General features: G+C 49.4%; 5 protein-coding genes across 5 annotated transcripts; 3 read left to right on the forward strand and 2 right to left on the reverse strand.

Annotated features, from left to right (window-relative positions):
- Positions 1-297: 297 nt before the first annotated feature.
- FOBCDRAFT_275668 (uncharacterized protein) lies at positions 298-1470 on the forward strand (the record flags this gene model as incomplete). Its single annotated transcript, XM_031186351.2, has 2 exons — positions 298-884; positions 936-1470. The coding sequence occupies 2 exons, from the start codon at positions 298-300 to the stop codon at positions 1468-1470; spliced, it is 1122 nt and encodes a 373-aa protein (XP_031037486.2).
- Positions 1471-2437: 967 nt separating this feature from the next.
- FOBCDRAFT_294884 (uncharacterized protein) lies at positions 2438-4404 on the forward strand. The gene is made up of 2 exons (XM_054705068.2): positions 2438-3445; positions 3624-4404. Exons 1-2 carry the CDS (start codon positions 2463-2465, stop codon positions 4330-4332), a joined length of 1692 nt encoding a protein of 563 aa, XP_054561043.1. The 5' UTR covers positions 2438-2462; the 3' UTR covers positions 4333-4404.
- Positions 4405-4419: 15 nt separating this feature from the next.
- FOBCDRAFT_42232 (uncharacterized protein) lies at positions 4420-5758 on the reverse strand. Its single transcript, XM_031186349.3, has 3 exons — positions 5547-5758; positions 4685-5496; positions 4420-4630 (listed from the first exon to the last, which is right to left on the reverse strand). Exons 1-3 carry the CDS (start codon positions 5587-5589, stop codon positions 4493-4495), a joined length of 993 nt encoding a protein of 330 aa, XP_031037484.1. The 5' UTR covers positions 5590-5758; the 3' UTR covers positions 4420-4492.
- Positions 5759-6147: 389 nt separating this feature from the next.
- FOBCDRAFT_163679 (uncharacterized protein) lies at positions 6148-9883 on the reverse strand. Its single transcript, XM_031186347.3, has 5 exons — positions 9500-9883; positions 9341-9436; positions 7944-9125; positions 6949-7895; positions 6148-6879 (listed from the first exon to the last, which is right to left on the reverse strand). Exons 1-5 carry the CDS (start codon positions 9637-9639, stop codon positions 6500-6502), a joined length of 2745 nt encoding a protein of 914 aa, XP_031037482.1. The 5' UTR covers positions 9640-9883; the 3' UTR covers positions 6148-6499.
- Positions 9884-10981: 1098 nt separating this feature from the next.
- FOBCDRAFT_203175 (uncharacterized protein) lies at positions 10982-11974 on the forward strand (the record flags this gene model as incomplete). Its single annotated transcript, XM_059609052.1, has 6 exons — positions 10982-11088; positions 11153-11270; positions 11409-11418; positions 11495-11580; positions 11721-11763; positions 11832-11974. 6 exons carry the CDS (start codon positions 10982-10984, stop codon positions 11972-11974), a joined length of 507 nt encoding a protein of 168 aa, XP_059467382.1.
- Positions 11975-12163: the final 189 nt, after the last annotated feature.

Genomic DNA, 12163 nt, shown 5'->3' on the forward strand with positions numbered 1-12163 from the left:
GGCCATGTAAATTCCCATCATAGTACTGCCATCCATGTTCTTGTCGGTACTTGATGAGGCTCAACTGATCTAGCGCATGATAAGATCAGGGATTGAGGCCCTAATGTGAAGCCTGAATAATCCACTCCGCTGCTTCTCTTCTTTCATTTTGCCCAACAGCGGTTGCTTGGAGTCCTCGCGGTGACTTGAGACTTCTCCCTTCTCTACTGGCTTGATCTTCTTCTAGGTGTTGTCGAAATTCTGACTTACTGGGCATACTTAAACCTCATCACGGCGAAGACAAGTATCAATGTTGCCATGCCGGTGCGATCACATTACCCCAAAAAGATATCGTTGAGAAAAAGTTGTAAGGGTCTCCTGCGTGGACGTCTGGAGAAACGTGTGAAGCCTTCACGCACTGAGCTACAGAAGGTAGAGAAGGAGAAGAAGCGAAGGTCACGTCCCCAAGCATCAGCATCATCGTCATCGGTAGCAAAGCCTTCGACGTCTTCCGAAGCAGAAAGACTCACAGCCGTGGCTTCAGAAACAAATCTGTTACCAGAAGCACCGAGCGCTCTCTTAGGGAGCAACGTCGAAAGCCCAGGAGTTCAGAATCAGACGCTCATTGCTGCAAACAACAGCAATATTGACGAGTCCAATATCATTGCCGTCGACCCTGAGGGTCAATCTCAGGCACAAACTTTTTGTCCTTTGGGATACAATACTCTCGCTACGTCGGCTCCCTATTTTGAGCCATATTTATTACCAATATCGGAAGAGGACATCCAGTACAACGCTCCCAGTTTTACCTCCTCTATCACCCAAGTATCGGGCTTGGAGACTGATATCAATGACCACTTTCTCCTGTCAGAGCCAACACAGACCACATCCTGGGCTGACTTTGGGTTCGTGCTTTAATACCTTTAGTACTTACGTTTTACTAATATACCTCCTAGTGCTCCCTCTATTCAGAGCCCTCTAGTACACACCCAAGACTTTGGTAATCCCTCCGGCCTTGCTTGGCCTTTAAACATGGGACAAGACGTTCAGCAAGGACTACCACCACCTGCCCCCGATACCTCCTCTTCTTCTTCTGCTGGACAGGAGTTGAGCCTGGTCAAAGTAACATATGATGGCGGCTATTCAACCCGCCAAGTGGTCGAATTCGACGGCAGGTCGAACTTCAACTTCATAGCCCAGAGTTATGTCGATATACTCCAACGTTCATCTCCTATACAAGTCATAAGTCTCCCACCAGGAATCGGCAGAAAGACTCAATGTCCCAATGGTGCATTAATCAACATCGAACAAATCTTGTACGCCGGGATAGAGTTCGAGTCTCATCACCTCCCATTCCCTCCTACTCGAGTATACTTTGTCGTATACGATGACTTCAGGGGTGAGGATGGGGTTCATATGACCCTGGGCCGTGATTGGGTTGGCAAAATCGAGCAGGCCTACCCACGAGTTGGCTACCAGGGTCAACGATAGATTCTTAAGAGATCTATTCAAACTCCACGTGAAACACCAGAGATAGGTGAAGCTTCCGTGCAGTACACCATGGTTAAATTGCAAAATTTCAACCCATGGCCAAGTTTTATACGTTATCGAAGATCCTCACCAGGCCCAGTAGCCAGAGGCTCTCAAAATGGTCCAAGTTATTGTTAGGCGTGGAGGTGGCTCGGAGCCGTGTAGCTCAGAGACTCCTCCCGTTTTGTCCTGTCTTTGACTTTGCGTCCTTTACATTTTTCTTATCTGGTTTCATTATCAATCTATACATAGTCCTTTCTGATTGCGGTCGAGATGTTGCAGTTTTTGGCTTTGCCATGTCCAACTCAAGGCTTGTGCCTTACAGAACTTCGTGTCGAAGGACGACGACAGGGTTGTTTGGGGTGTTTTCTCCTGCACATGACATATATTTACGGTCTTTGTATCTGCGGCTTGCAGCTTCTTGCTTGTTGACGACAACGAATGTTTTGGCGGTTTATGATTTTGGGTCTTTTATTAAATACTTGTATGGTTTGAGACGCAGAATGAGATATCATCATACAAACAAATTCGCCTGCAATGAGCATTATAGACCTGAAGTAGGTCAGTGACAGGAGAATGAGGTTGAAGCATATTGAATTAGTAGGTTGGAGGTAGAGGCTGATAGGTTTATTATGTACGAAGTACGTACCTACTACCTAGACCCGCTATGACGCTCCATTTTCAACGACATGAAACTAATATTAGGCAGGCACCACCAGTAAGCACTGGCTGACTCACTGTTAGAGTCGTATAAGCTTTTTTTCCTCTTCCTCATTCAAAATCTTTCATGTTATAAAACCGAACTAGAACAGAATCAAGATCACTCAATCTGTTTATATCAGTTAAAGACAAACTTCAAAACTCGATAAACCCGAAAATACTGCTACAAGCCAGATCAGGGTAAAACTGCATCACTTCATAACCACATAAAAAGTCTCGGGCGAAATGAAACTATGATGGATGGAACATCTCTGGCAAGTCTTCCAGATGATATTGTTCTCGATATTGTCGAACATCTCGACACAGCTCGTGACGTAGCTCACGTTTCCGCCTTGACGAAGCATCTCCAGAGTCTCATACACCAAGATGGCTGGCGTACCTTCGTCAAGACCCGGTTCCCCTCCCTGCAAATAGCTACAGACTCAGGGACTCGCTGGAGTTCTATTGCAGATCGTGCAACGTACCTGGATCGCTGCTGGGAGAAGCGCGGTTTCTGGGTCAATGTGTTGCATGAAAAGAAGAATCAGCCAGAGAGATTCCAGCGTCGAGTTGCTGGAAGCCAGTCAGTGCTGTTCCATTCTGTTCTCGATGCGCGGCTTATGTCGTCGCTGAAGAATGAGGTTATTGCTGCCGGCGTGGGCGAGAATCTCATGGTTCGCATAAAACCTGTTGATGGACAGCAAGATACCTGGCATCAGATCGGGGGCCATGATCATGGATATCGGGCTGGGACTGGAGATGTCACAGCAACGTCTGTCACAGAGAATGACGGTATACCCAATGTTATTGTCGGGAGGGCCAATGGAGACATCAGCATACACTGTGGCAAGGACGAGTTTGCAGCAGTCGCAAGACACTTGAGCCCAGCGGACGAGGCACTTCTAAACCACGCTTCCGATCCTATGAGGAAATCCCCAGGCCAAATGGCAGTCTCATCTCTACAGTGGCATCCCGAGACGAATCTCCTGGCAAGCGGGAAAGGCTCGGTTCTGACTCTGTACAATCTCAGTGTGTCAGATGACCAAGTACTGAGCCCTTTGGATTACCATGAATTCTCCAAAGCCAGTCCCGCAGATGAAGCGTCACTCCTGCGCAGCACCAAGTTCATGAGCAAAGATATCATGGCTTGCGCTCTAGGCGGAACTCGAAATCCTCTACGTTGGGGGCAGCTCACACCGGCCGGCTTACAATTCTTCAACGCTCATAGTAACTCTATGTACGTAGACGATGCTTCGAGGTTGGTAAGTGGGGGAGTCAGTGAGAAGACCACAGTTCGAGCAATCGAGCCTGTTAGAGGGGGAAGTGAAGGTCTCCTTTTGAGTGCATGGGACGATGGCACATATAGGCGAGTTTATCTCATCAGACTTATTGTCGGCTGTTAACCCCTTATTCAGACTTCTAGATATCCGAACACCCTCACCACAAGACGCAGTATACCGTGATCGCTTTCAACCCTACCAAGCAGGTAGTTCTCTCCTTGTGTATGGTACAGAGCGTTTCGTATCCGGCAGTAACACAGCACCGGATATCCGTCTATTTGACTTCAGGTACCCAAAGCCATATCATCACACAACTGCTCTTCCATGCTCGCCACAATGGCCCTTTCCCAGCCAGAAGGATGATCACATTATGAAGCAAGGATGGGCGCCAGAGCATCAACCGCAGAAATGCGATTCTCAAAACGGGGTGTTGTGTTACTGGCATGGAGCTTCAAGACGAAACTACTGGCGTCCCGACGCTACCATTCATATTGGCAGTTCCACATATGACAGGATCTATTGTCTGGCCAAGTCATCTGATCTTTCAGATACCATATACTGTGGCGTTCGCGGTGCCATTCTCGAGATGAATCTCCATCTCACGGAGGACACGGTGCATAATCATAGCCAACGAACTACTCCAACAGATTGGAGCATGGGAAGACCCGGGGGCAAAATCTCGCTGATTGAGACGGGCGTGAGCCTCACCCAGACGAAGGAATGGTCCCTCGATAATCGCGGTGTTCCAGAGCTCGTCGTCCAGCAGCCTCGACCTCGAAAACGAATAGAATTATCAGATGAGGAAAAGAGACACCGTTTGGACTATGCGTTTCATAGACCATAGGATTTCGAAGACGCGTGTGTATAGAATTAGAGAGAGCATACTCATTCATAGACAGGGCACGGTTTTTAAAATCGCTTGCAATTCTTTCTTCAATAAACATAAACAGCATATCTTTATACAAGTTCTAAACAACATCTCGCAAGTCTAGTATCCTCTAGCTCTATAACTTTGACTCAGGCACCAGAAGCGCGAGTCTCTCTTTCAACGCTGTTTCCGCCTCCTTCTCAATTCTGTGAACAAGGACATCGCATGTAGGAATATCATGAATCAAGCCGATAACCTGGCCAGTTGTCCAAACCTGCGAGCTGTGTTAGTCATCGCATCCTCGTCTCAGCTCAAGGTATAAACTTACGCCGTATTCAGTATCGCCGTTCACAAAGACCTCCTTTCCTCGCTTACCGCTCACAAACGGCGCAATCTCGGCAAACTCGCCCTTCTCACTCTTCTTCTCGACCTCGAGAGCCTCCAGGGCAACCTTGTTCTTGAAGAGTCGGGTAGTGTTTCTCCATCTGCGCATGAGAAGTGTCGTGTCGGTCTCGTCCGCGCGCACAATCTCCTCCTTGACCTTCTGGTGCACTGGAGCTTCGACCGTGCACATGAATCGCGTTCCCATGTTGACTCCAGAAGCGCCGAGGCATAGCGCGGCTGCGAGTCCGTAACCATCAGCGAAGCCACCACTGGCGATGAAGGGAACACCGAGAGTTTGACGGGCCTTGCTGAGCAGGATAAAGTTTGTAATGTCGCTCTCGCCAACGTGTCCACCGCACTCAAAACCGTCGATACTGAGGAAATCGACGCCAAGCTTAACGGCGCTCTGGGCATGGCGAATCGTGGTACACTTGTGAAGAACAATGATGCCGGCCTTCTTCAACTGCGAAATAACAGGGCCGGGAGAGTTTCCTGCCGTCTCGACGACCTTGATTCCCTCGTCGATGATAGCCTGAGCGTAGGCGGCGTAGTTCGGGGGCACCATGGCGGGAAGAAGGGTGATATTGACACCGAAGGGGTTCTTGGTGAGGGTACGGCAGCGTTGGATCTCCTTGCGCAGGTCTTCGGGCGTGGGGAAGATGAGGGCAGTGATGATGCCCAAGCCGCCGGCATTGGAGACGGCTGAGGCGAGGTCGGCGGTGCCTACGTGCATCATACCGCCTTGGACGACGGGCACTGGAGATGGTCAGTATGAGAGTCGAGGCTATGGGATTGGGTGTACAAACCTCTAATGCCGAGTCGCTTGGTGAGTTCTGTCGCAAAAGGCATGATTGCTGATGGCTGATGGTTCTTGGTGGTGAAGAAATGACTAAAGATGAAGTGAAAGAAGAGAAGAGTGGCAGAAATTCTACGTCTATGGTATCTATGTCTATGATATATTATCAAGCTCAAACAAGAAATAAGTCAAAGAAAATGGCCCGAGGCTGCTTGTCCAAAGACGTGCGTACGTGACCATTCTCGCTCGGTATGTCCCTTAAAAGGTGCCGAGGTATGATGCACGTTGGTCTCCACTAATTTCCCCACGCTCTTAGCTTGAAGGAGTCGGCTCGGCCCCTCCTTTTTCTTCACATGTGGATGTGGATCTTGCATTCAACTCAATCCAAGATGGATCGATCTTACATCTTTGAATTTTGCGGGGAATAGTCAATCCAACCGTTGCAGACTGATCTTGGAGAAACTCAAGATTTAAACAGAATCTCAGGGTGTCACAATTTTAGATCGTTTTAGTCTCGTCATAAATGGCTAGCATGGCTCTTGTGGTCTTGTCTTCTCTTAAGCTTTGCTTCACATCTCGTGTTACATGGAAGGTGAGTGATCTCCAGAAGATTCACAGAATAAAAAGCTCTCTCTTATAATCACTACTGTAGCTGGCATTGAAGCCACTGGACCCTCTTCTGCCCTTCATATCAAACGCCAACTTCTTCAAAATATGCCTTTCCAATCAATTGACACAACAAGTCATCCATAAAACGCCGTATGTATACAATAACCCATATCATGATATCCCTCGTTTTCCCAGCCAGGACCGGCATCTTTCAATAGATGGCATGCTAACATCTTGCCTGTTGTCCATATTCCCTCAAACCAGACGCCTGAAATCCCTAAGATTGTCGTTTCCTTCAGTACCATTGCTGGTCGTCATATTATCCTGCTAGCCTCCCCTCCAGTCGATACCCTTTCAGTTGATGTTTGGCTCCAGCAACCGAACCGGCGGACTTCTGTCTCTCGGCTTCTCGATTAGATCAGCGTATGCATCAAGACTCTGGCCCATAACCTTGACAATCTCAAAGATATGTGTTCCCTTGAAAGTCTCTGCCCAAAGTCGCACAACTGCAACAGCGAGTTGTCGCAACTTAGCACTGTCGCTTGATGGCACCTCGTTCTGCCCCGAAAGAGATGGGTCGATTGGCGGAACCGCAAATTCAGTCTCATCAAGCATCCGTCCAACCATATCCAATAGGTTTTTCTCCTCGGGTGAAGCGGGAGCCTCGTGCGGCCCAATCGCCGCAATCGTGAGTAGCCACTTGGATACTAAAATGGCACACTCAAAATTGCACACTATGAGATTGAGTTAGCAATCAAGTCAATACATTTTCAAGGGGCCAAAGCATGCAATGAATGACTTACACGAATGCTGAATGCTCCATTCGGCCGACTTGGTTCTGGCTACGTAGTTGACGCCAGCCTTAACCAGCATCGACAGGGCGTGGAATGCTTGGAACACTGCCCGGTGCAGTCTTAGACTCCGTACTAGCAAGGGGGTCCTGCTCAGCGCCGACGCCACCAAAAGCGGATCCCGGGTCTCGAGCGCGGTTGAGGGCGTGACATCGGTATAGAGTCGGATGTAGGCTTGTCGCAGTAGCGCTGTGGCCGTGTAATCCAAGGTTCCTCCCACATTCGAGTCCGATGCGTTGTAATGTCCCGATTCCGCTGCCCTGAGCTGGTGCTGATCTTCAAAACTCGTCTGCCATACACGCAGTGCTTGCGTAACCTCCTCGACATCTTCGGGTTTCATGGTTCGGTGAATGTTATATGGCAGACCAGTTGCGAAAGAGGTCTGCTTCAACAGATAGATATGCTGGATGAGGGCGTGGATGAGAACATAGCTTCCCAGTGAGGACAAATGTTGGGGAAGTCCTTGATTTGTTCTGCCAAAAAGTCGTGAGAAGGCGTCATGCAGGGTGAGCTCGATCATTGGCGTCGACTGTCGCATTTCCTGCCATTGCCAAGCTGTCTCAGCCCTCCAAAGCTTACCTCTTTGAGGGAGCAAGAGGTTCAACTCGGACGTCAACAACAATGGCGGCATGTTATAGGCAATGCTGCAAAGATTAAAAAAGCAATAAGCAACGAGCTTCGTCCTTGTGGCTGTCTCCAGTCGAATCCAGGTTTCCCAGTCGTTAACAGCACTCTGGTTGACTTCCGCCACAAGGCCTTCTTCTCGAATGAGAATTGCCAAATTGCTCTGCAGTGATAACGCTTCATGAAGGATAGTTGGCACACCCCAAAGACCGACCGCGAATAGAAGTAGAACTGCTTGGATGGTCTCAATCCGAGCCTGGGGAGTATTTGGAGAACTAAACACAGTTAAAATTGAGCTTCATATAGACCAAGATAAGACTTACTATGGCTCTCGGTGAGTATCCTGTGTTGTAGGTCGCTCTGACTGTGCAGATGCAAACGAGTGGCGATATGTGGCACTTGGCGAGGGCCTCGTGGAATGGGGACTGTAAGCAGAAGCAGTCGGTAATAAAGCGTGAACCTCCGAAATGCGCCTTCTTCGGATCTGCTCCATCGCGACAGCCTTGGCAGCATACCAAAGGGCATAGCCTCTATTCTTCTCAAAGCGATATTGGGCCCCCACGGCAAGGATAGCAAGCAACAACTCGGGAGCGGCCTCGGCGGGTGAAAAGGTTGGAAGATGAAGGAAAGGCAGATGCTCGTGAAGTCCGCTGATATATCCTTCCAAGAATCTGGTCAATGTGTGCCTGGACGGGAACACAAAGTCATTGGGTAGAACAGCCGAGAACTCATCCAGCCTGTTCTTAATCACAGTGTGGTCGGATACTGAGATACGAAGGGCTGACTGTCGTGCTGCTTCGTCGATACCCCGAGCGGCAGGGTCTGCAGGATCTCGGGCCTCAGTTTGCATCGGAGGGAAGCGGCCTGGCAGAAAGGACGATTTTGATGATCTTCTCTGAGAAGGTCCTTGGCTCCGAGAATACATCATCTGCTGTTCGATTTCAAAATTTGGAGGTAAGAAATGTGACGACGAGGTCAACTCGTCAAGGAAAGGGTTATAATCATCGTAGGAGCCAGTAGGGAGTTGTTGAGGCACATATCCGGATCCCAGAGGCTGATCTTCCCGGGGTCGCTCCGTTGTGTATGCGACGATGGACTCTCCATAGCTACTCTTCCTTCGGGAATCTGGTGAATGTGGTGGAAGAGGCGCTGCATTGACATTTCTCTGGACAGGTGTCACTGAGCTCGCGAGGGCTGCATCAGAGAGGAGGTCAAGATTACAAGCTGCAGTTCGGGGCTGAGTCCGGGGATCCTGAGGGCCTTGTTGGGTATTTGGTGGAGGACCATGGTGAAACTGTTGTGGCTGCGGGAGTGGTTGTTGTGGTGGCGGAGGTCGCGATACATTTAGATGTTGCTGTCCAAGAGCCTCATTGCTTATCTGACCTTCAGAGATGGAACTCTTATGTGAAGCCGAGGATGTATTGGACGATAACTTCCTAGGTCGGTTGTTGTCCTTGCTACCTTCATTTAAATGCACGAGCTTCTCGTGCCTAACGAGGAGGTCTCTAATATCCATGTAAGCATGTGTATTTGACGACAAAACTGGAGTGACAGGAGAGCCCCAACTGGGATGACACATTAAAGGAAAGACAGAAAGAGGACGAGCGGAGATGACAAGATTTGAAAAATGTGTGGATGAGTGAGTGGTGAGTACTGTTTATGAGTGCCAGGTGGGACGGCCTGAGAGACGGGGTATATAGCGTAACTAGAATAAACGTACCTTCGTCCGAATGTCTTTCCGCAGCGATCCCAACCACATGAGAATGGCTTCTCCTTGGTATGGGTGCGCTCATGGCGTTGAACATGTTCGACACGTCTAAACATTAGAAGATCTTATCAGTATACTACTCTGACTCTTGTTCAACAACAGATAACGAACCTGAACCGCTTGCTACAGTACTTGCAGGGTAGAGTCTTGGGCTTTGGTTGGCGAACTTCAGTAGGCTCTGGCCCGACGAGGGGAGGAGGAGGGCCAGGAAGTGGACGAGGAGGGCCTTCCATAGACTGAATGGCAAGCATTGTGAAGGTGAATGCTCAAAGAGCAAGTCCTTGATTCAGTTTCACGTCTGATTCTTGATATCAAAGTGTGGGGATGGGAGAAGTAGAGGAAAGAGACGGAACAGATAGATAGCTAGATAGATGGAGATGGAGAGAAAGATTAGGATTTGGACCTGGATTTGGAGCTGGGGAAAGATAGATGCAGGCAGATTGCGGGGTGCGTTAAGGGTAGAGCATGGCATGTGGAGGAGAAAATAGACGGTGGCCCGTGAACTGCTACTGTAAGAAGGAGGCTTGCTTTTTGGTTTGCCTTCCGCGGGAGAGACGGGGTGAATGACAAGAAGATGGGGGGATGGGGTGGGCGGGAAGCACGGGGGAGGAGAAACGAAGTCCAGTAGGAGTTGACTGGGGGTATAGAGACGCCTAAGCAAGCCAAGCCTAAGCCAAGGAGAGTGAATGAAATCCAAGGAGCTGGATGGGATGAGATGGAGTGGACAAGGTCAAGGAAGGTCAAGGTCAAGCCTCAAAAAGACGAAAACACCCTTTTGTCTTTAGCGCTTCCCCTCTCGTGCACTACATTCAGTCAGTACTGTACAATACTGCACAATATCTCGGCTGTTTCCCCCACTCGAGCCGATAACCAAGGTAAGGTCGGTACTGGGGGTTGTTGGTGTTGAGAGTGCGTATGTACACCTAGAGATATGTATTGTGATTTGGTGTGCTAGGCTGTGCTGTTCTGTGCTTGTTGCACATTACCGTCCTTCCAGATCTTATCAAGTTTTGTCGTTCTTGTGGTGGTCTACTTGTGATTGTGGTTGCGGTATGAAGGTGAGCAGCAACGCTGAACGATGTTCTCGGAAGACTGCTCCGAGACTTGAATATGGATATTGCGTATGTCTATCACTTTCAAATCCTTCAAGCGTTGAAATCGTTCTTCATTTTCATCGCCCAGATCAATTGATGTATAATTTTTCAATCGGGGAACCTGCCCATGTAAGTGTGAAAGGCGGATAATGTGAACGTGAAAGAGGAGAAAACAGGAACAACAAGTGTCTAACTAGGCAAAACGTCAAAACCACGGAGAAGTACCGCTCATCAAGCGAGGAGGGGTTTGCCCCGGACATGGAGAAGATGGAGAACCCAGAATGGCTGGTGTGTGTGTCAAGTTTACGGTGTAAGTCATCGCATCGGCGAGACACCCGAGGAACTGGCACTGGCACCGGGATCAGCCAAGATGGCGTAAATGCGGGTTCATGACGAGATAGTGCATTCGCATGGCCTTCAGTACCTGCTGCACCGTGTTGGAGCGACATTTCCCATCAACTGCATTGTCCCTGTTTGTTGGGGGTTGGTAATAACCCAAATGCTCGAGGACATACGCAAAGGTCTCGACCCAAGTCAACCAAGAGCTTGCTGCACAGTCATGTCCCTGGTGAACGACTCAACTCGGCGGTGGGCGGAGTACACCGAGTAAGGTGTAGCGCCTGGGTTTTGTGCCTGCTGTAGGACAGCTTTAGCATTCGGTGCCACGTAGATGCGCCCAGAGCAAGACAACAGGGGGCGTGGAAGCAGAAAAGAGCTACAAGACGTGGCGAAAACAGGGTGAAGAGGGGAGAGAGAGGAGACAAACCCAACAGGAATGGTGTGGCAAGGTACGTATCCGCACTGAGAGTTGCAGTACGGATTGTGCGTAACTATAGCACCTAAAACTGTCCTAGGTGCTGTATCGGTTCGGATAACGCTCGAGGATAGGTGTAGGAAAATCCTCGGGCTGCTGCTGCGACCTTCAGGTCGGACAGGGTATGCTGGCGTAGCGCGGGCGCAAGGGCCAGGGCGGGGAAATTGGAGGTGATAAGCTACTAAGAGATACTTTTAGGACTTTGTGAAGACATCCCTGGGTGCGGCGGAGCTGTCTACCTTGGCTTAGCATACCTAGCGTTCCTGATCGTGCCAAGCCTTACTGTAAGAATCAGGAGTCTGGATTGAAAGTCGGGCGATGTTAGACCGAAATTGATATATCGTACCTACTCCATACTCAAAGATGGGATAGATACCAAGTTGCCTTGTACGTAAAATGAATGCAACTTGAACCGACTTGACAGTCGACACTATTCCCTATTCCCAATTCAGCCCAGTGTGGGGAGTGTGAGTGGACAGCATCAATCTGTGGGAATGGATCTCTAAGGAGCCACTGAATCTGCCCAAAATGCAAGCCACAAAGCGGCAGAGAAACAAAGAGCATAGGAAAAAGAAAGGAAAGTCAGCCGCGAAGGCACAAAAAGCACTTTCAAAAGGTGATCATAATGGTACCGTCCAGTACTCCGTACTGGCGAACGGACAGAGGCGGCATAGATAGATGATTCAGGTGAATGCCCTACGTTCATAGGCGCGCACACACGGAATAAACGGAGTGTCTTGCCGTCTTCCCCTGACTGACGCCAGACCAATCTGATGAATGGCAACCTCAAAGAGAAACGGCTGGGCCAAGCTCATGTCAGTCAGGTCTTTGTTCAAATAACCTCAGTAGCCAAGGCTACGGCGTGTT

The sequence above is a fragment of the Fusarium oxysporum genome, chromosome VI, assembly GCF_013085055.1.
Source record: "Fusarium oxysporum Fo47 chromosome VI, complete sequence".
NCBI classification, from domain to species: Eukaryota; Fungi; Ascomycota; class Sordariomycetes; order Hypocreales; family Nectriaceae; genus Fusarium; species Fusarium oxysporum.